The 20,042-nt window shown below is 44.5% G+C and overlaps 2 protein-coding genes across 2 annotated transcripts in view; both read left to right on the top strand.

Moving 5' to 3' along the window:
• Positions 1-1,677: 1,677 nt before the first annotated feature.
• LOC310786394 (paired amphipathic helix protein Sin3b-like) lies at positions 1,678-19,856 on the top strand (the record flags this gene model as incomplete). The annotated part of the gene is made up of 20 exons (XM_083647600.1): positions 1,678-1,788; positions 2,976-3,082; positions 5,238-5,391; positions 5,574-5,939; positions 7,438-7,593; positions 7,711-7,836; positions 8,014-8,103; positions 8,292-8,410; positions 8,850-9,063; positions 9,647-9,763; positions 9,896-10,134; positions 11,680-11,863; positions 12,410-12,803; positions 13,188-13,769; positions 14,562-14,731; positions 15,940-16,113; positions 17,372-17,464; positions 17,636-17,727; positions 18,143-18,341; positions 18,560-19,856. The coding sequence occupies 20 exons, from the start codon at positions 1,678-1,680 to the stop codon at positions 18,794-18,796; spliced, it is 3,924 nt and encodes a 1,307-aa protein (XP_083503726.1). The 3' UTR covers positions 18,797-19,856.
• LOC310786044 (megakaryocyte-associated tyrosine-protein kinase-like) overlaps positions 18,987-20,042 on the top strand; it is a gene marked incomplete at its 5' end in the record, with an annotated part of 15,977 nt that continues 14,921 nt past the window's right edge. The window contains one exon of the mRNA XM_083647228.1: positions 18,987-18,991. Within this exon, the coding sequence (XP_083503354.1) occupies positions 18,987-18,991 (5 nt within the window). The remainder of the gene's footprint in view (positions 18,992-20,042) is intronic.

Genomic DNA, 20,042 nt, shown 5'->3' with positions numbered 1-20,042 from the left:
GCATTTGTTTCTGACTCTGTGAAAGTGGGGGGGGACAGTAAAGTTCCACAAAACTACTACTGTATCGCTGAACTATCTTTCTAGCCAAATTCTACACATTTAGGCTATTCTATGTGATCTCCTTTTGATAACTAATGTCATAACTATATTTTTTTCACTTCCATTCATTCACTGACCCTCCCCTGAAACTGCTTGGAGGCCCGCCTCCCACTTTGAAAACAGTGAGAGAATAACCAGACTGCAGTAGCTAAAAATGCCAAAAATCGAAGAAAGGAGCTGTTAGGAATTTAAATAAAATTTAATTGGAAGTAATTGTACGGGATCATGTCTATGTTCCCCGGGTTCTATATTCCCTGTTTTTCACTAACCCTAAACCTAACCTCCCCCAGACCCTAACCTCTCCCACGCCTAAACCTAACCTCCCCCAGGGAACATAAGGGTTCTATGTCCCCCAGGGAACATAAGGGTTCTATGTTCCCTGGTCCCACAAAAACGGGGAACATAGGGATGACCCCAATTGTACCATAGAAGAATAACCAGACTGCAGTAGCTAAAAATGCACAATTATGTCACATAAGAGTAGCCTAATTGTTATAACAAGGTTGTAGCCATCCATCAACTAACCTGTATATAAGTCATGTGTGTCAATGATAACGCAAATTAAAAATGTTAACAGTGCTACACTGTTGTGTGTGTTGGTGGCAAAGTTAAGTTACACAAAATGAGGCCCTTTTACAGAGAGATCTCTGCCCCACCACATCTCTTGTTACAGGTCTAACCTGTCATGTTGTCTCATTTGGAAAGATATGGAAAAAAGTACTTTATGGTTTTCTGTTATAAGCTTTTTTTTTTATTCTAATGGTTCCTCATTTTGATGTGTAAGACTGTCAACAATAAACAATTTTACATCCCAATCATCTGTGGTTCACTTCCTTGAAATTCACTCAGCAATGCAGTGTAAAGTCAGGGTTGCCTCTTTAGCTGTATCTTGTACATGCTGAATGTCCGTGCGGCATTTTCTTCTGGCTTTTTGCGAGAGTGCAAATCCATAATTATCCCAGTATCCTTGCTTTTATCTCACATGTTTACTACTAAGTTCGTCGTGTTCGTGTGGATTCAGCTAGTTTGTACAGTAGCTATGTCGTTTCGTTTCGCACGGAGTAACATTTTGTTTCTTTGTAGCATTGAAGGGGGTGTGGAACAATCTGAATTCTCTTGTGAAGTCGGCTCCGCCTCTCTATGCGGCTGCGCAGTTGAATTTTTCACTCCTACTCTGGCTTCCGGACGCCAAGACAGACCGCTGCCGCCGAATTTAAAGAGACAGGCGATACTTATTTTAAATAAGATAAACGGCAACCATTGTCCCTAAAGCTTATTTTCCGAGGGTTCGTCTTGTCGCAGCTTGTTTATCAGTTATTCTTTAAAGCGATAATGGCGTTTAATCAAAGTCGCAGCGAGTAGCAGCTTGCTTGTCATCACCCTCCACTCTGGTGGATTTTCCGTCCTTTGCGTTGTGCGGAGAGAGACTGTCCAGCTAGGCAAGTAGCGTCAATAGACGTTACTGGCAGGCTGGCTTCCCGACCAAGAGGGAGATTTGTCGGCTAGCCAACAACTAGAGATACACCGAAGCTTCCTTCAAGTTGTGGTAGTGGCTTCAAGCCTCCTGTCGCCGGGATAATGGCGAAGATCCAGGCACACAGCACCCCGAAGCAAATAAACCAAATCCAAGACAAGCCTTACGTTGTAACACAAAAGCAAGTGCAACAGCAGCACTTCCAAAAACTGAAGGTAAGACAAGCGAATACGAGCAGGGAAAAGTCCCCTCACACAGTCACAACCATTTTGTTCGTCTGATCATTGCTTGGGATTTGCGGCTTTCTTTTTCTCTGCCAACGCTGAGTGTAGTAAAAGGAATGGCTGGCTAACGTTAGTTAGCTCGCTGGCCTATTAAAAGTAATTCATTGCTAAATGGCAGAACACAATGACATTTAAGGTTAGACTTGTGCGCAAGATTCCGTTAATGAATTGGCCCACTGACTGTCGAAACACAGTTGACGGTAGTTCGTTATCTACGATGTCAATAATAGCTACCGTGAGCTAACGTTAACTCTCCGACCTCGGCTGTTCGAAGTTCCTCCTTGTTCGTTTTTCAGCCACCCTGAACAAAGTGGAGGACGCGAGCCCGGTTCACGTTTAACGTTAGCAAAGAACGGCTTGTTCACTTGATTAGCAGCTTCATTGAAAATGTCTTTGTTTTTGCACGAATGATTTGCATATCGGCAAACGCGTCACTGTTGGCTAGTTACCAACTGTAACAACATATCCAGGCTGTATTACATCGTGTCTGTGTAACGTTAACGCTAGTAGGTGTTGTGGTGGAGTTATTGTCAAATCACTGGTTGTTGGCTAACGTTAGCCAAGCTAACGCTCTCCACTTGTGTATTATTTTTGACAATGCTTTGTGTGAACAAATTGTTATTTTTTCTTTATCGTTCTGATTACAGATATGGACCGACGAACAAATACGCCTTCCTGTTTTTTGTATACACTCCTGTTTATTTATTTATTTGTAACGTTAGTGGCAGGAACGCTAGCTTGTGTGTTGATTTAACACTTCACTTGTCAATGAAGACAGCAAACGTTAGCTATTTGGATGATCCATTGTTGTATCGAGAAATCCTGCAATGCAATTTTCTCGATCTTTAGCCAAGGGGCTTGGAACCCAATAGGAGTAACGTTATGTGCCTGTCTAATCATGCATGGCAGCATGATTAGCGATGAACCTTTGACAACAGATGTGTAGTCAGGCCATTGTCCTGTCAAACCTTTTTAAAGCTATTGGCTTTGCATCTCTGTTGGATCTGTTTCATGAACAGCACAGAAGATGTGAGTGAAAATGCTTCTCCTTAGTTCCTGGTGAGACTGTAATTTTGCTTTGTGCTGCATTGATTTGGTCATTTTGTCTCTGTCTTTAGGTTGAAGATGCCTTGTCATATCTGGACCAAGTCAAAATACGGTTTGGGAATGATCCTGGAATATACAACAAGTTTCTTGACATCATGAAAGAGTTCAAGTCACAGAGGTACAGTAGCTATGGCAATTTACAAAACAACCAACTTGAATGTATGGATTCATAGAAAAGGATGACACCGCATTGGTTAAACTGTATGCCCAATTTGCACAGCATTAAAGCACCATCCATCTAAGCAGTGACTAAAAGTTTTTAGTAGTCCATTTCCGTAATGAGATTAATTTATTCTTAACTCATTGAGTGCCAATGACAACTTTAGTCGTCAATTCAAATAGTGACGTAGAGTGCCAAAGACGACTAAAGTCGTCAATTGCGTTTTTTGACGGGGGGATGTCGATCTAAGCCTCTTACATCGCCTCTTACAATATGGGAGCTATTGAATGTGTCTAATCTATTTTACAGAACCCTTAGGTGGCGACAGTGCTCTCCAGATAACAGAAAGGCAAGGAAAAAACAAAGAAGAAGTCGTTGGGGAAACGGAAATCGCATCGCATCCGTATGCATCGATATGCATGAAGCATAACGTTACTGTAGCTGTGCCTGCAGCAGCCAATCTGCTGCCACAATTGAGCCGCTCCGTGTCCGTTGCGACAGCACATCCGCATGATCAGCCGTGGAGTTGTTATTATTCTCAACTGGAAGCATGGTTGCCGGTGACAAACACACGCGGAACGCTGTAAAAAAGCTGGATGTCGCGCACCCTTCACTGTGCACAGCAAACTCAGCAGAGAGCCACCAGAGACACTCCCATACGGAGGAGGAGTGTGCAGTTGAGGCGGGGGGGGGGGGGGGGGGGGGCACGCAGAGCAGCACACAACACCCAGACAGACCCAGACAGCAGGACAGGATTGGCAAACGCAAGCCAGAATATCCAATGCCCACCAGCAGCAAATCAAGACCAGCAAGAAGCTGCAACCAGCAGCGCACGCAGGGGCCAGCGCTGCTGGTTGCAGCTAAAAAATATTATTCTGCCAAACAAAATTCCCTGGCCTTCACTGTTTTATTGAAGGAAATTATTTTTGAGGTGTGACTACATTAGAAAATATTAGCTTCAGAGTCAGTGATGTGCTTGAAATGTTTAATTTCACAAAAGGCTCATTATCTCAGCTTCTAGAAAAAAAATTGCTGTTTTTGGTTAAATCAAGCTATCTTCTCCGGCTCATAACTAAAGAACGGAAAATGGGATCAATAAACTTTTTTTTGCAGATGATAGAAGAGAGTCTCATCGTTCTTTGTGCGTGTTCAGTGTTTACATAGTAATATCACACAATATTCTGTGGGCCTCGAGAAATCACTGAAAACGCTCTGAAACTCTGGCACTGGAGCGTCCGTTCTCCAAAAGTGGCTGGCACTCAATGAGTTAATAGCAGATTCTCTGAAAATGTGCTTTTTTCACTACACGAGCGTGTAGGGAATTTGACAACTTTCTAAATATACCCATACAAGGATCCATCGTAGATTTCCTGTAATCTTTTTTCTTCTAATATGGATCAGGTGTTAGGATGATGTCATCATTCCTACTGTGATGTCATAGATCACTCACTGATGATGTCATAACACAAGGTGATGTCATGTCCGGGAGAGGGGGGGGGGGTACTGTTAGATGATGTCATCATTCCCACTATGATGTCATAGATCACTGATGATGTCACAGACGGTGATGATGTCATGATTCATAAGTGTCTAAATCATGCCTCTCGGATGGTCTCACTGATGATGTCATAACACAAGGTGATGTCATATTCGGGACCTATAAAGGTTTGCTCTGCAGGTCCTCTGCAGTTGTTCATAGACTATTCTCACGACAACCCTCTGCAACAGTTCCCATCTTTCGAACCTTGCAGACCCAGCTATCAAGTTCCACAGCGTTCCTAGTTATCGAGACTTCAGTTACCAAGTGTGTCTTGGCCATCAAGTATCCGCACCTAAATCTACATGTCTCACAGCGACCCTAACATCAGGAAGAAATTGCATTAAAGCTTTCTATTGTGGTCATCTAACATTTTATCATATATTGGAATTTAAGTGTGAATTATCATTAGTGAGTTGCCTACCTTCATTTTAGACAGAGCTGCAGGACCCTGTTTGAGAGCATGAACTGGTTGTCTTCATGCAGCACATACAAGGGGAGGCTAATCTTATTTGTGATCACTTCCTCTGTTCAACGTTCCACCACTAAAAATGTCTTGTCTGTTCTCCTGAATAGCATTGACACACCGGGGGTTATAAACCGTGTGTCACAACTCTTCCATGGGCACCCGGACCTGGTCTTGGGCTTCAATGCCTTCTTACCGCCGGGGTATCGGATAGAGATCCCTAAGAACGGAATGGTTTTCCTGCAGTCTCCTTTCTCAACCCAGGTGAGACAGTTGAATCGGATAAGTTCTCAAAACCAGTACTTAAAAAAATATTCAAGTACATTAAGGTTGCTTTACACTACATTTTAGCCATCATCTTGTCATTTCACTCGTAGACATTTTCCTAAAAAGCTTGTGCCGTTTTCTTGCATTAATGCATCTATAAATCATACTACTATATCCAGGTATCCCCAGGCCAGCAGGGGAAGAGTGTAGCCACCCCTGCTCTGACTGTGCCCTCTGGTAGTACCTCTGTTTCCCACGTTGAGGCTGGACCTGCCCAGAGCAGTGAGGCATCGGCGGGCCCACCAGAGACCCTGTCCTCCTCAACCACCACAGGACCTCCCGAGCCCCCCAGCAGACTTTCCCTTCCCCTGACCAGCAGAGAGACCCCGAATCAGGCACCCACCTCTTCTGTGTCACCCCCTGCCTCAGAGCCAAGCCCTGTAGAGTTTGACAGTGCCATCAGCTATGTCAATAAGATTAAAAACCGTTTCCTGGACCATCCAGAGATCTATAGAGCCTTCCTGGAGATTCTGCATACATACCAGGTACTGTGGAGATATTGTGAGTTAAAATACAGCATGACACAAAATTGAAATGGAGCTAGTTGATATTGTATTTTTGCCTAATGAAAATATGGTGATTTAAATTGCTTTCTAGTAGTGTAATATTAGTATAGATAGGTTCAGTGTAGGAATTTAGCCAGGGGCAAGGGCAAAAATGTCCTAAGAAATCTCAGAATGCCCCTAAAAATCATGATCCAGGGGCAAAAATTGCCCCCAAAATTTGGACAATTTTCTTTTTATTCAGTTCATTTAATTTGCATTTCCATCTCTAACACATACTTAGCACCTGTCCTGCAAGCTGGTTGCCAGAAGAAGACAAAGAACACACACAAAAAACAGCGCTGTTGTTCACACTATGCTTTAGCAAAGCTATACACTAATTCGTTTTCTTTTAAGTTGGGGGCAAAAGTTGAAATTTTTAAATTTCCTAACACTGGGTAAGATATTATTCATTGTACTCTACATTCTTGCTTTGTCTCCTCCCGCACGATTTTGAAGAAGAATTGGACTGAGGATCTTCGCTGTGCAGGCAGTGTTGGCACTACTGGTATTACAACAAAAATCAGAGTCGTTTTTAGATTGCTTTATTATGGTATTTAAAATCTGAATTTTAAATGTAAATTTCTGCAGGAGAGTATACGATCAGAAAAGATAGTGTTGGTGGATTATTGTCCATTATTTATCAAATCCCCACAGAAATCTGTTCCTCAGAGGGCACTCGTCGTGTTTGTGTCACTTGCTCTAGACTCAGCCCTCAGTCTTAATCCATTTCACTCCTGTAAGACTGAGAATATTACTATTTAAATCTTTGCATAACGTTAGGTGGCGCTGTTGGAAGCCTTGCATCGGAGAACCAATCATGAGTGTTGTGGGCGGGCCTGCTTTCTGGGGGCAGTTCTCATGCAGAACCGGTGTCTCGCAAAACATTGTCGCATTTGCAGAGAAACATATTAATCACTTAGAAACAAACATAACCTGTTAATAGGACATGTTTCATCCGGCCCCGGCGGCGACTAGAGGTCTTTCCCCCAGCGATAAACCCGACTCCCGAGGCTAACGTTACAGAGCCTGCTGATGACTTCACAGTAGCAAGTGGACCACTTCCGGGTAGGAAAAATTATTGTAAAATAAACCACAGCTATAAATTTTGTTTGGAGCATATCAGCTTCATGCTCTGTGTTAGGACTATGATAAATAGCATTGCCGCTACCAAATAAAATTCTAATAATAAATGTAGGCGTGTCTGCTGCCGGCGGTTCTCGCCGGGCTCGGAGAGACAGTTTCTGACAGTGAAATTCCCAGACGTTTGGTGGCGCAGCTCACCAAACGTCTGGGAGCCGAGACTACACTTGCTCTAACACCAGTGGTCATGTGTAACTAGGCCAACGTATTGACACTTGGTCTTGGGCTTTGGTCTATTTGAGGTGAGTTCTGCATCACCATTCCATTGAAGACCATTTTACCCTCTCACACCTCTCAGAAGGAGCAGCTGGAGGTGAAGGAGAGTCGAGGTGGACGAGGCAGCAGTGGGATGACAGAGGATGAGGTGTTCTCCAAGGTTGCCAGTCTTTTCAAGGGACAGGAAGACCTGCTGGCTGAGTTTGGACAGTTCTTGCCTGATGCCAAGAGATCACTGGTCAGTCAGCCAAGCCATAGGCGGAGACATACATCATAAAAAAAAACGATTGTAACAGACCAGTCTAAAGAGCCATGTCTCCTTGATCAACTCTCCTGTGTGCTTCCTCTCCGGTAGTTCACAGGGGGCTCGCTGACAGGGGGGAAAGACCAGCTGAAACGGCCGGATGAAGACGACATGATAAAACAGAGCAAGAAGAGACCCAGGCCCATGCTCCTGCAACACATGACCCCGCTACTCAAGGTAACACATTCTCTATCTGAAATATCTAGCCCGGGAAATATTCTATATTCTTCATCACAATGGTTAATCTGCTGAATGTTTTGTTTTATTTACTCACAAATGTCAATTTGAATATTTGTATAACTCTTTGTCTATTGAAGGATGATTATTAAGAACAATTTTGGTTTATTTTTTTAGAAAAAAATGAAGTATTCCTGTACCAAAGATCAGTCATTTGCTTCGGTTGGCAAGCACGGAGTGTTACGAGAATTCACTTTCTTTGATAAGGTGAGGCATCATTTCCCAATTGAGTAATGTTGGATTTCTTCGGGCCACTATTCTTTTTGCCCACTATCACCCCATTCCCCCCCACCCCCACTTTGCTCTCTTGCTGTCTTTGTCTTTCACAATGTCTTCTTGACACATCCGATTTGTCTGACCCACCTTATCTCTTTTTTACCCCACACTTCATTTAGGTCCGTCGCCTGTTTAAAAGTCAGGAAGTGTATGAGAACTTCCTGCGCTGCATCGCCTTGTTTAACCAGGAAGTGGTTTCAGGAGCTGAGCTGCTACAGCTAGTCACTCCTTTCCTGGGGTGAGTGGATGGAATGATTCAGATGAATGAACGTGTGAAATGGCTAGCTGAAAATGACGGGGAAAAAAAGAATGAATAGATGAGAGAATTGGATTTAAAAGTGGTGACTTGATGGATAGAGTGGCTCCAGTGAGCGTGCAGAAGGTGCAGACGCTATTGTCTGATGTTGTAAAAGAGGCATACCTGTATTACTGCTGGGAGGGCAAACAGCAACTCTGATGCATGTTGGTGGTTATGACCTAATGAAAATAAATAACAGTTCTGAACTTAGCTGTGCCAAATGAAAGGACAAAAAGGTACTTGGATACATGATAGAACAGTTATTTTATTCACACCATACCCAAACGGGTCTCATTGTTCTGATGGGAATCACTTGGTGCCTGCTTTCCCGTTGTGCTCCTCATTCATGTGTCGTTCATCTTCTTCAATCTCCTTCCAGGAAGTTTCCTGAACTGTACACACAGTTCAAGTCGTTTCTGGGGGACAAAGAACTCTCTCATGCTCTGTCAGGGCTGTCCGATCGCTACATGGAGGGGGGAGGGGGCCGGGAGGTGGACTACGCCTCCTGCAAGCGCCTGGGGTCCAGCTACAGAGCACTGCCCAAGACCTACCAGCAGCCTAAATGCAGCGGACGCACTGCCATATGCAAGGAGGTACACCTACTTATATCTCTCTCCTTATGGATTTCGTACTAGATCAGTCCACGTCATGTGATTTATTAGTATTTCATTACAGTAATAGAACAGCATATCATTGTGAAAATTCCTCCTTGAAGAAGTGTTTCCAATTGATGACTTAAGACAGCGATGGCCAAACTTTTTTTAGAGTCATGGGCCAAACAATATTGAGTGTGGCAGTTTTCAACCTGTGTAGACCAGAAAACCCCTGTGCCATCAAAGATTAATTTTCTACCTAAATAAATATGACCCATAGTAGTTTATTGATGTGCTACAATGGGTATTTCTGTATATGTTCAACATTTCTTTTCAATTGCTGTGCCAACAGGTTAAGACAGATATTTTCACCAAAATTCAGTTTGAAAAATGTTCAAAAAACAGCGCAAAATAGACCGAGCCAGGTTACATTTCCCTTTTGCAAAATTCATGGCGAGCCACTTAAAAAAAAACGGGTAGCGGCGGGGCCGCAGTTGGCCTGCAGGCTGTAGTAGTTCGGCCACCCCATCTTAAGTCTTGTGTGTGTGTGTGTGTGTGTGTGTGCGCGCGTGCGTGCGTGTAGGTGCTGAATGATACCTGGGTGTCATTCCCCTCCTGGTCTGAGGACTCCACCTTCGTCAGCTCCAAGAAGACTCCCTATGAGGAGCAGCTGCATCGCTGTGAGGATGAGAGGTTTGAGGTAGGTGCATCACCGACAATTCTTGTAGAATCTTCTCCCTGTAAAAGTTGAGATAATGAGCTTTAACAAGACACCTTGTAATGGTTAGTGCCTTCCTAAAATGTTTTTCTGTCCATAACTCTCCATCCCTAGTTGGATGTGGTACTGGAGACCAACTTGGCCACCATCCGGGTTCTCGAGAGCGTCCAGAAGAAGATGTCCCGCCTTTCGCCCGAGGACCAGGATCGATTTAGATTGGACGACTGCCTGGGCGGAACCTCTGAGGTCATCCAGCGCCGCGCCGTTTACCGTATCTACGGCGACAAGGCCCCTGAGATCATCGAGGGGCTGAAGAGGAGTCCCGCCACCGCCGTGCCTGTGGTGCTCAAGAGGTTAGGGCCGGCATTTTCTCGCTGTTGTTCGGCATTCTTTCAAATCTCTTCACAGGACAGACACTCGGTGACAGAAAATCAGATTGGAAGTGTAATTATTTTTGCTTCACTCTCGCCACCTCAAACCCATTCATTTCAGACTTCAACCAGCTTTCGCGCACTGAGATAAAAATCATCTCAGTGTTTGAGAACGCCGCGAGTGCACCGCATGTACATGTAACAGCCAAGTTGTTGTTTTTGGTTGCTTGGCAACACCAGGCGTAGCGCAACCATCCAACTGTTAAGTGTTCTAGTTACAGTCCTCTTAAGTGCGCCTCGCGAGCGCTGCATGTGATTTCCCACCAAAATCCGCCATGCTTTCTGAACAAATCCACTACATAGCCAGTTATTATATACTTTCATGAGTGCATGCATTGCCATTATGGTGAATAATCAGGCACATTGGTGGAATACGCCAATGGGTCTTTTTCACAGCCGCCATTTTGTGTCTAAAAGTCAAGGTAACACAGGTGCAACCAACTCACTAATTAGGGCCCCAGCACTGGAACACCTAAATGGACTGGAAGTTGGAAACCCTAATGTTTTGGTGCACCTGTGTACTTACTTCCTGCCTTTTAGACACAAAATGGCTGCTGCGAAAAAGGCCCCTTAAATTTCCCTTTAATCAAAATTCTGTATTGGGAAATAAGCACGTTTCCCGCAGTTAGAAAGCGTTTTTTCATTAAAGGATGGCTTTACCAATAATCAACCCACTTTGTATCATATATAATCTCGGTAATATAAGCACATGGGCAGTGTTTACCTCCTGTGGAAACTCCACCCCCAACAGCTGCAAGTTATTAAGGCTCTCCATGGATGTGGCATACTTACAAAATAAAAATACACAATAGCAGCTGCCCTCGGAGCAGATTCCCCGTCTTGAGCAGAACTTGCGTTGTGACGTAAAACGCGTCACAACGAAGCGCTTTGCCAGAGGAGGAAGTGGGAGATCTCCGTGAGGTAAACAGAGAGAGAAGGTAAACACTGCGCCCATGTGCTTATATTACCAAGATTATTAATGATACAAAGTGGGTTGATTATCGGTAAAGCCATCCTTTAAGGTCGCAAGCAGGGATTTTTAATCCATTTCTTACTGTGATGAAAATGTTGATTTGTTGGCAGCATTACGGTTTGATTAGGTCCTTCTATCAATAGGCATTGTTCTCTGTTCCTCCCGTCAACAATGATGAATCAAACCAGCTGTGTTGAAAACTGTGTTTTGTGTACTCACTATATTGTACATAGGGACTTGGAAATGTTTTACATGTGGTAGGTTCCCACACAAAGGCTCCAACAGACGCACGCTGAGGTACTCCCACATTCCCTCCCACAGACACTTGGCTACTCCCACAGACACATGGCTCCTCCCACAGACACTTGGCTCCCCCCCACAGACGCATGGCTCCTTACAGTCAAACTGCCGTATGCACAAGCAGGTGTACAGACTCACAAACATGCTTTGTGTTGTGTGAAGCGTCTTCATCCCAGGTGTGTCCTCCTCTACAGGTTGAAAGCCAAGGAGGAGGAGTGGAGAGAGGCCCAGCAGGGTTTCAATAAGATCTGGCGGGAGCAGTATGAGAAGGCCTACCTCAAGTCCCTGGACCACCAAGGGGTCAACTTCAAACAGAATGACATGAAGGCCCTGCGTTCAAAGAGTCTCCTCAATGAGATTGAGAGCGTCTATGATGAGGTAGGTCCTGCACCTCTCTCCTTATCTGCCGGCTTCACACTAGAGCTTTCATAATATGAAAAGATGATAATAAGGTTTGGAGTGTAAATTAATATTGATGTATAATTTTTTGGCCGGGCCGTAGGCACAGTGGGTAACATATTACCATTGCGCTCGTGTTAAACACTTTGGAGTGCACAAAACTACACATCTCTGGAGGTGTGGCTCATCTTGGCCCAGCCATCACTAGGGGCATGTCGGCTTTTTCCACTCTTTTCTACTCTCTTGGTATTGTGTAGTGTTTCCATTTTCATCTTAATTGTCATAGGAAAACAGCTGCAATTTAGGTGATAGTACTTTTTTTTTTTTTTTTTTTTTTTTTACTTCATTCAAGTAAAAAAAAAAAAAAAGATTTACATTACATGGTCCTTTATAAGTAGCTTAATTTCCCTAGGGTCTATGAAACCCATTTAAAAGCCCTTTTTTTTCTTCTTCTTATCTTCACGATCATTAGTCCTGTCACTGGCTCTTCCTGCGTTAATCTCTGTGTTTTCCTGTCCATCTCAGCGTCAGGAGCAGAGCACAGAGGAGGGCGGCGTGGGCCAGCAGGCCCGGAACGGCTCTGGTTCTGGTTCGGCCTCAGCCAGTGAACCGCACATGGTGTTTACCTACGATGACAAGCAGATCCTGGAGGACGCCGCCGCACTCATCATCTACCATGTGAAACGTCAGCCCACCATCCACAAAGACGACAAGGACCACATCAAGCGCATCATCCAGCACTTTGTTCCAGACCTCTTCTTCTCCCGCCGAGGCGAGCTCAGCGACACGGAAGACTGGACAGACGAGGAGGCCGAGCCCGAGGAGGGCGGAGAGAGAGGAGAGAGAGGAGGAGAGAGAGGAGGGGAGAGAGGAGAGAGAGGAGGAGGAGAGCGAGGAGGGGAGAGAGGAGGAGAGAGAGGTAGGGATGGGAATCACCAGAGTCCCCACGATACAATTTGATCATGATACTTATTATGTCACAATACAATATTATTACGATTTAAAAAAATATTGTGATACATTGTGATTTATTACCTTTTTTCAACTGCAAATTATGTCACCAAAGGAAAAAAGTTAGTCAACATCTGTTTGATCTAGTAAGATAAAGTTTCCAGTCTGTTCATCTCACTTCAATCATTTTTATTGCAGCAAACTTGGATTGTCAAGCAGACAGACTGACCAACACTCATAAATGTTGCATGCACTTGACAATTTATAGAATAAAATATCGCAATACTTTTCATTTGTGCGTTATGATATATTGCCACACAAAAAATAATAATCCCCCCCCCCCCACCCCTAGAAAGAGGAGGAGGAGGACCATCGTCGGCAGCAGCATCAGGAGGAGGAGGAAGTGGTAATTTGAATAATGCACCAGGAGCAGGGGTAGCCACAGGTAGCCAGTCTCAACCCCAACAAGCCCAGTCCCAGACCCAGACCCAGACCCAGACCCAACCCCAGCAGCAGCTGAACGGAGAGTCCAGGCGGAGGCGCTGCAGCCCGTCCCAACCCACAGACACGGAGGCCTCCACCACCTCCAGCAGCACCAGCCAGCCCGGAGGCACCGGCGGCTCCACCCCCGGCTCCACCCCCATGGAGATCAGCTCGACCGCGACCGGGGAGAAGGTGGACCTGCGCGACCCTGAAGCAGAGCACCAGAAGGATCTGGACGGCGTCTACAACCTGTTCTTCGCCAACAACAACTGGTACTTCTTCCTGCGGCTGCACCAGACGCTGTGCTCACGGCTGCTGCGGGTGTACCGGCAGGCAGAGCGGCAGCTGCTGGAGCACCGGGCCGAGCAGAGCAGGGAGAGGCTGCTCTTGGCAGAGGGAAGGAGGGACAAGGCCTGTGACCTAGCCATGGAGCTACGCCTCAAACAGCCTAGTATGTACAACTACTGGTCAAGTGTATCCACCTTGGGATGGTCTGATCAAAGTATTTCATTTCAAATCAGTCAACTAGTTGCCATATGTAGCCCAACATGGAAAAGTAGGCACATTGTTGGAGATGGTGCTATTTTTTCCCCATAGCGCTCAGAGCTTTAAAATAGATATTATGTAATGTTAAATAATTTTGTTTGAATTACCAATTACTGTATCCCAAAGTGCTTTTAGATCTAACTTTCTCTGATGTTTCCAAAGTTAAATAAGGTGTGTTCATGGCATTGGGAGGCTTCTTAGAAATGCTCCAGATTACTAAAAAGACTGATGCACATTTCTTGCAACCTTTTTTTGGACGGGTATGCAGACTGCCTCGTCAGCAATTGGAACAGGAGGGCGTTGAAAGTTCCACGCTCAAAATGTGACAATGAAACATGAATACATTGGCTAGGTGTACTGCTTTCTCATCATATTGTTGTACTGGCCCTGGTATGTAAGTGTAGTATTCTGTAACATTTTTTTCCCCCAGGTGAGCTGGGATTACAGGAGATGTAGCATACTGTCCTTTCTTCTGCACCACACGTGCGTACTCCTGCACGGTATAGGATAGGATAGGGTGTGATAACGTATTACAATGGGTCTTCTTTTTTGCCCTGCCCTGCACAGATGAGATGGAGCTTAAATAATACTCCCAGCATTGCTTGATATGGTACAACTGCGATGAAAAACAGGATCGATAGATTAGTAATACATTATGACAAGATGTAACGTGTGATTTCCACCCTGCTTTCCACAGGTGAGGTGGAGTTAGAGGAGTACTACCCAGCCTTCCTAGACATGGTGCGTAGCCTGCTGGACGGCAACCTGGAGTCCACACAGTACGAGGACACACTGAGGGAGATGTTCACCATCCACGCCTACATAGGTTTCACCATCGACAAGCTCATCCACAACATCATCCGGCAGGTAAGCAACAGTCACTTTCACAGCGAGCACAGCACACATAACTTGATCATCTACCATAGCGCTGTGACGTTGACATTCGGTAATCTAAAAATTAACACAAACATTGAATGGTACATTCAAACATCAAAAGGAATGTTCTATATTGTCTATCCATTTGTATTGGCTATCGTTCTCAAAGTGGGGTCCTTGAGGGGGTTCGAGGGGGTCAAAAATGGGAGTAATTAAGTTATCCCCATGGGGAAATTCATCCTCTACTAGGAGCAGTGGGCAGCCGCAGTGCAGCGCCCGGGGACCAACTCCCGTTCTTTTTTGACATTTTCTTGGTCAGGGGCACTGACAGGAGTATTTACCCTAACATACATGTCTTTGGTGGTGGGAGGAAACCAGAGCACCCGGAGAAAACCCACATGACCACGGGGAGAACATGCAAACTCCACACAGAAAGCACCTGGGCCGGACTGGGGTTCGAACCCGGGACCTTCTCGCTGTGAGGCAACAGTGCTAACCACTGAGCCACCGTGCCGTCATAATTATCTTCACTATAATTCCATCCCTAAGTAACACAATGACCGAATGTATGACTATTTAGTTTCTGGAATAAAACATCTAAAAGCAAAACAAAAAATATCTGGTGGGAGACCCTGGGACAAAATATTGTCAATTGGGGGTCCCTGGTCTAATTTATGTCACTACGGTAATTTAGTACCACTGACCTAAATAAGTTGGAAAAATGGCTACTACCACTTGTCCCACAGCTGCAGGAGCACCCGGAAAATATTGCCATTGAAGTAGCCTGTCTCCATTTAAATTCATTTTCAATAAAGGCGGTCTATTGTCCGGGCAGGACTGTCAGGACTTTAAACATGTCTGGACAGATGGATTCGTCACCATCTGTTTAGCAAAATAAACATTCCTACTTTTTTCCCCTTTTTGTAAATAGTGGCAAGCGGTTGTCAGTCTTTCTGTCAAAATCGTGTCTGTTTTGCCCTCTAGTGGACATACCTAGTATAACACTAGAAATATATCAACATCATTGATTGAAAAAATGTATAACAAAATATTATTGATTTTATATGGATTTCATATTTAAGTATTCAAATTGTAATTGTTGTCACAGTCCTAATCTACCGTTTACATATCTAACCATTTCTCCTTCCTGATTTTTTTTTTTTTTTTGTCGAATTCTAATCCCCCACCCTCCACTGTAGCTGCAGCACCTAGTGAGCGACGAGGTGTGTCTGCAGGTGGCCGAGCTGTACCTGGCTGAGAGGAAGAGGGGGGCGGCAGGGGGCAACCTGTCCTCCCAGTGCGTCCGGGCGGCCTGGGAGACCAGCTACCAGTGGAAGTCTGAGAGAGTCATGGCTGAGGAGAACTGCTTCAAGGTGAGGCAACATCTCTAAAAGATTATAGTACACTAGACAACCACACATGAGTAACTGCTTCAATGTAATGACTAGCCATTAATTGTCCATTACGCCTGATTGGACTGACAGACAGAGTCTGTGACTCTGTGCTAGTTTGGTCAAAGACGATGGGATTTCAAGCAAGACGGCCCAACTTCAACTAACTTCCTGTCATTTTGTCACGTGGGTTTTGCCCATGGTGCCACTTAGGAGACTTTCATCAGGTCTTAGTCAATGGTTGACCCCACCCATTTAGGAGACTTGCTGCTACCATTTGTTAGAATTGGCTGTGGTGATCCATCTATACTATAGTATAATCTCTATGGGTCCATGTGATTGTAATTGGCACAGATGATCTTGTATTGTGTGAGCATTACGGACCATTGTGGATACTGTTACACTGTTGGATATCATCATTTTGTGATGTTCAGTGCATTCCATTGTGTGATATAAGTGTTATAATTTGTGACCTGAATTGTGAGTGACCATAAAACATTTGATTTAAGCGAGAACAAAAAATAACAACGGGGGAAAATTATATTTTTGTAGAATTTAGTATTTTTAGTAGAATTATTTTAGTAGGTCACGGGTTGGCTTGGTTCGAGGCTTAAAACTCGTTATTTAAGGATTTATCGAAATGTCTATGGAGAAAATGAATGCGCAACTTCAACTTGCGGGGCAAATGACGTCACGAAAAGTCACGTGACTGTTGCGCTCTATTTGTCCTCCAGCAAGATATTTAATCCCATTGACTCATTATTGACTTGAAACCTGGAGTTGTTGTTTGTGGCTGTAGTGTGTTGATTTACTGATTTACTGGCAGAGGTGGTACTAGAGCCTGACTGATGTGGGATTTTTTACCGATAGGGGGCTGATCTAGTTATCCCTTCTTTTCTTTTTTGCTGAAATACACGTTTTCTATGTGGATTGTGCGCACTGATATGACTATGCAAAAGTACTCAGAAGGCTGCTTTCTTAAACAAGTAACTTTATTGAAGAATATGTAACATTAAATTGTCAACACATCGGCGTAATGGCACAAATGCAAATGACAGAAATCCACCGAGTGCAACGCTTGTTAGAAGATTGTGTTTTCCATGAAGACACCTGTCAGAGTTTTGTCGAGAAAATTGAAGGAGGTGGCCGCCCCGTAGTTCTCTATGCAGGAAGAACCCCTGCTGTAGGTTAACCTGCTGTAGTAGGTTAACCTGTGTGTCTTGTCATTTTGTCCCATCAGGTGATGTTTATCCAAAACAAGGGTCAAGTTTCGATGACCATCGAGCTACTGGACACAGAGGAGGCCCAGGCTGATGACCCGCTAGATGTACAGGTAAACACACACACACACACACACACTTGAATGTTTGTGTTTATGGACAGGCTGACCCTCGACACTTGGGAACTTTATTGGATTGAACTTCAATGTTCATTACAACACGGGCTTCACTTCAGGGCTTGTGTTCCGCTGTTAACAACAATCCTCTCTTCCTCCTTCCTTCAGTGTCTGTCCAGCTACATGGAGCAGTTTGTAGGAACCGAGTCCAGTCTGTGTTCTCAGGAGGGATACTTCTTCAAACCCGTATTTCTGCCCAGGTAGGAGAGAGTTAAACATGGCAGAGATGCTGTATACTCACTTCAACTTGTTGTCTTCACTAACTACAGTTATAGTGCAAATGCTGTTTTCTCATCTATCTTCATCTCGCTTGGACCCTGTGCAACATTCAATCTCCACCTTTCCTGTCTGCCTACTGTCCTATCTAAATAAACCTACTGTCCTATCTAAATAAACCTACTGTCCTATCTAAATAAACCTACTGTCCTATCTATCTAAATAAACCTACTGTCCTATCTAACTAAACCTACTGTCCTATCTAAATAAACCTACTGTCCTATCTAAATAAAGGCAAAAATGCCCAAAAAGACTTAACTACCTCCCAAAGGTCCACCAGTATGTAGAAGCAGTGGTATTCTTTGGGTTAGTGATCTCCCTGTGTTTTTGTTCCTGCAGGAACCTGCGTCGTTTCCGTCGCTGGCAGGTGCGGCAGGTGGAGGCCATGCGCTGCAGGAGAGAGTGGCACCGCCAGCTGGGCGTGGAGAACGCCGGCAGCCTGGATTGTCGCTTCAAACTCAACACCCACAAGATGGTGTTTGTCATGAACTCTGAGGATTACATGTACCGCCGAGGGGCCCTGGTCAAGGCCCGGAAGGTACAGTGGACACATGATTTTTTTTAATTAAATGTCATTGTCTTCCTGTTGTGAGTAACATTATTATGCGTATTAAAACCATTTGATGTCCCACGCAGAGAATGCGGGAAGTCATTTGTGTCGGGAGAATCAAACCCCGCTTGTGTTTTCTGCTAGTGAGCAAATCCAGTTGTTTGTCTTTACATTCGACTCTAAAGGCCTTTCTTCTCCCTCCACAGTCGCAGCACCGAGTGGCCGCGAACCAGCACGACCGCTTTGACAAGTGGCACCAGGGGTGGGTGGCCGATCACGTGACGGCGTCGGCCGAACGCTCAGTCCAGGATTGGCTACTGGGCGAGGAGGAAGAAGACATGATCCCCTGCAAGACGACCTGCCTGTCCACCGAAGTGAAAGGCCAAGCGGTCAACAGATACCAAGTTCATTACAGCGGTAGCAAACCCCCCGCCTCGCCCTAGAGGACTGGATCGAGATGGACATATACCATATACACACACAGACAAATGCATGGACATACAGGACATCCACACTACATAGACATACAGCTGCAGTCCCGGTTCTCTACCTTCCTCCACAAGATGATCACTCGTTCACTTTTCCCTCATGGATTGAAGAAAGAAAGACGCCCAGTGGAGACATTTCGGGCAAATGGGGTAAAAGCCGGAGCTATTTCCAGCAGTCCAGTGAATGGTGAGTCAGTCAATGAGTGCACAGCAAAGAGGAGTGCCGAGACAGAGACCAGAGACAGTGGTCATGAACCGGAGTGAACTTGGCCCTGACTGACTTGTTGGGACCGGACCCCCGCTCCGATGCGAAAGGGTTGGACACGGCACAACGGGAGTTCTTCATCATCCTCAGCATCACCATCCTCATCCTCGCTTCTCTGGTGGCAATCGGCGCCACGAGCTGATCAGACCGATGGACAGACAGTCGGGAGATGATCAGATCATGGAGTTTGTTTCGGAAATGTGAATGTCTCTTTCTTTTTTTAAAGTCCAATGTAGTTTTTAGCTTCTAAAGCCAGAGAGCCTTTTGCTTGTTGGTTGGTTGGTTTATGCGTGTTTATACGGAGAGATATGGTAAATGTGTGTATGTATGTGTCCTGCTCTCTTCATTTTGTCTCTGTATGCCCAGTACAGACTCTACAACTCTAGTAATTGCATTATTACTGTATGTGCATATATACAACAGTGTTTCTGTATTTATGCATTTACATGAGTATGTTGATTGATGCATCTAAAGATCATGGTTCTTTACAGTGTTTGCTGTCAGCCAACTCTTGATGTTTTCATTTTGTTTTTGGTCGATCTTTTTTCTTTTTCTTTTTTTTTGTGTTGTAGCTAATCTAAACAAGTTTTCACCGGGGCAACCAGGAGTCCTTCAAATTAATTGGTTTAATGTTATGAAGCATTCAAATTATGTATCATATTCATGATTTCACCAAATGTTTACTTTGCATTGTTGTCTTTTTTGCATACTGACATTGAAAATAAAAGTAAAATATCAGTGTTAAAAAAGAATGTATAACATTTATCCTGTATCAGTTATCATGAAATAAACAACCTAGTTGTGACCTTCTTAAATGTTGCCTGTCAAGTCTTTTGTTTGTTGGCTTGGTGAGGCTATAATTAAGAGTATAGAATCTGTAAACAGAGATTCACACAGAATGCAACTCTGTATAGGATAATGCTGGCAGGGTTCCTA

Source organism: Poromitra crassiceps (assembly GCF_964638095.1).
Source record: "Poromitra crassiceps genome assembly, chromosome: 12".
In the NCBI taxonomy this organism is placed as follows: Eukaryota; Metazoa; Chordata; class Actinopteri; order Beryciformes; family Melamphaidae; genus Poromitra; species Poromitra crassiceps.
Note: the sequence above shows the minus strand (reverse complement) of the source record. Positions and strands in the feature narration are given on the sequence as shown.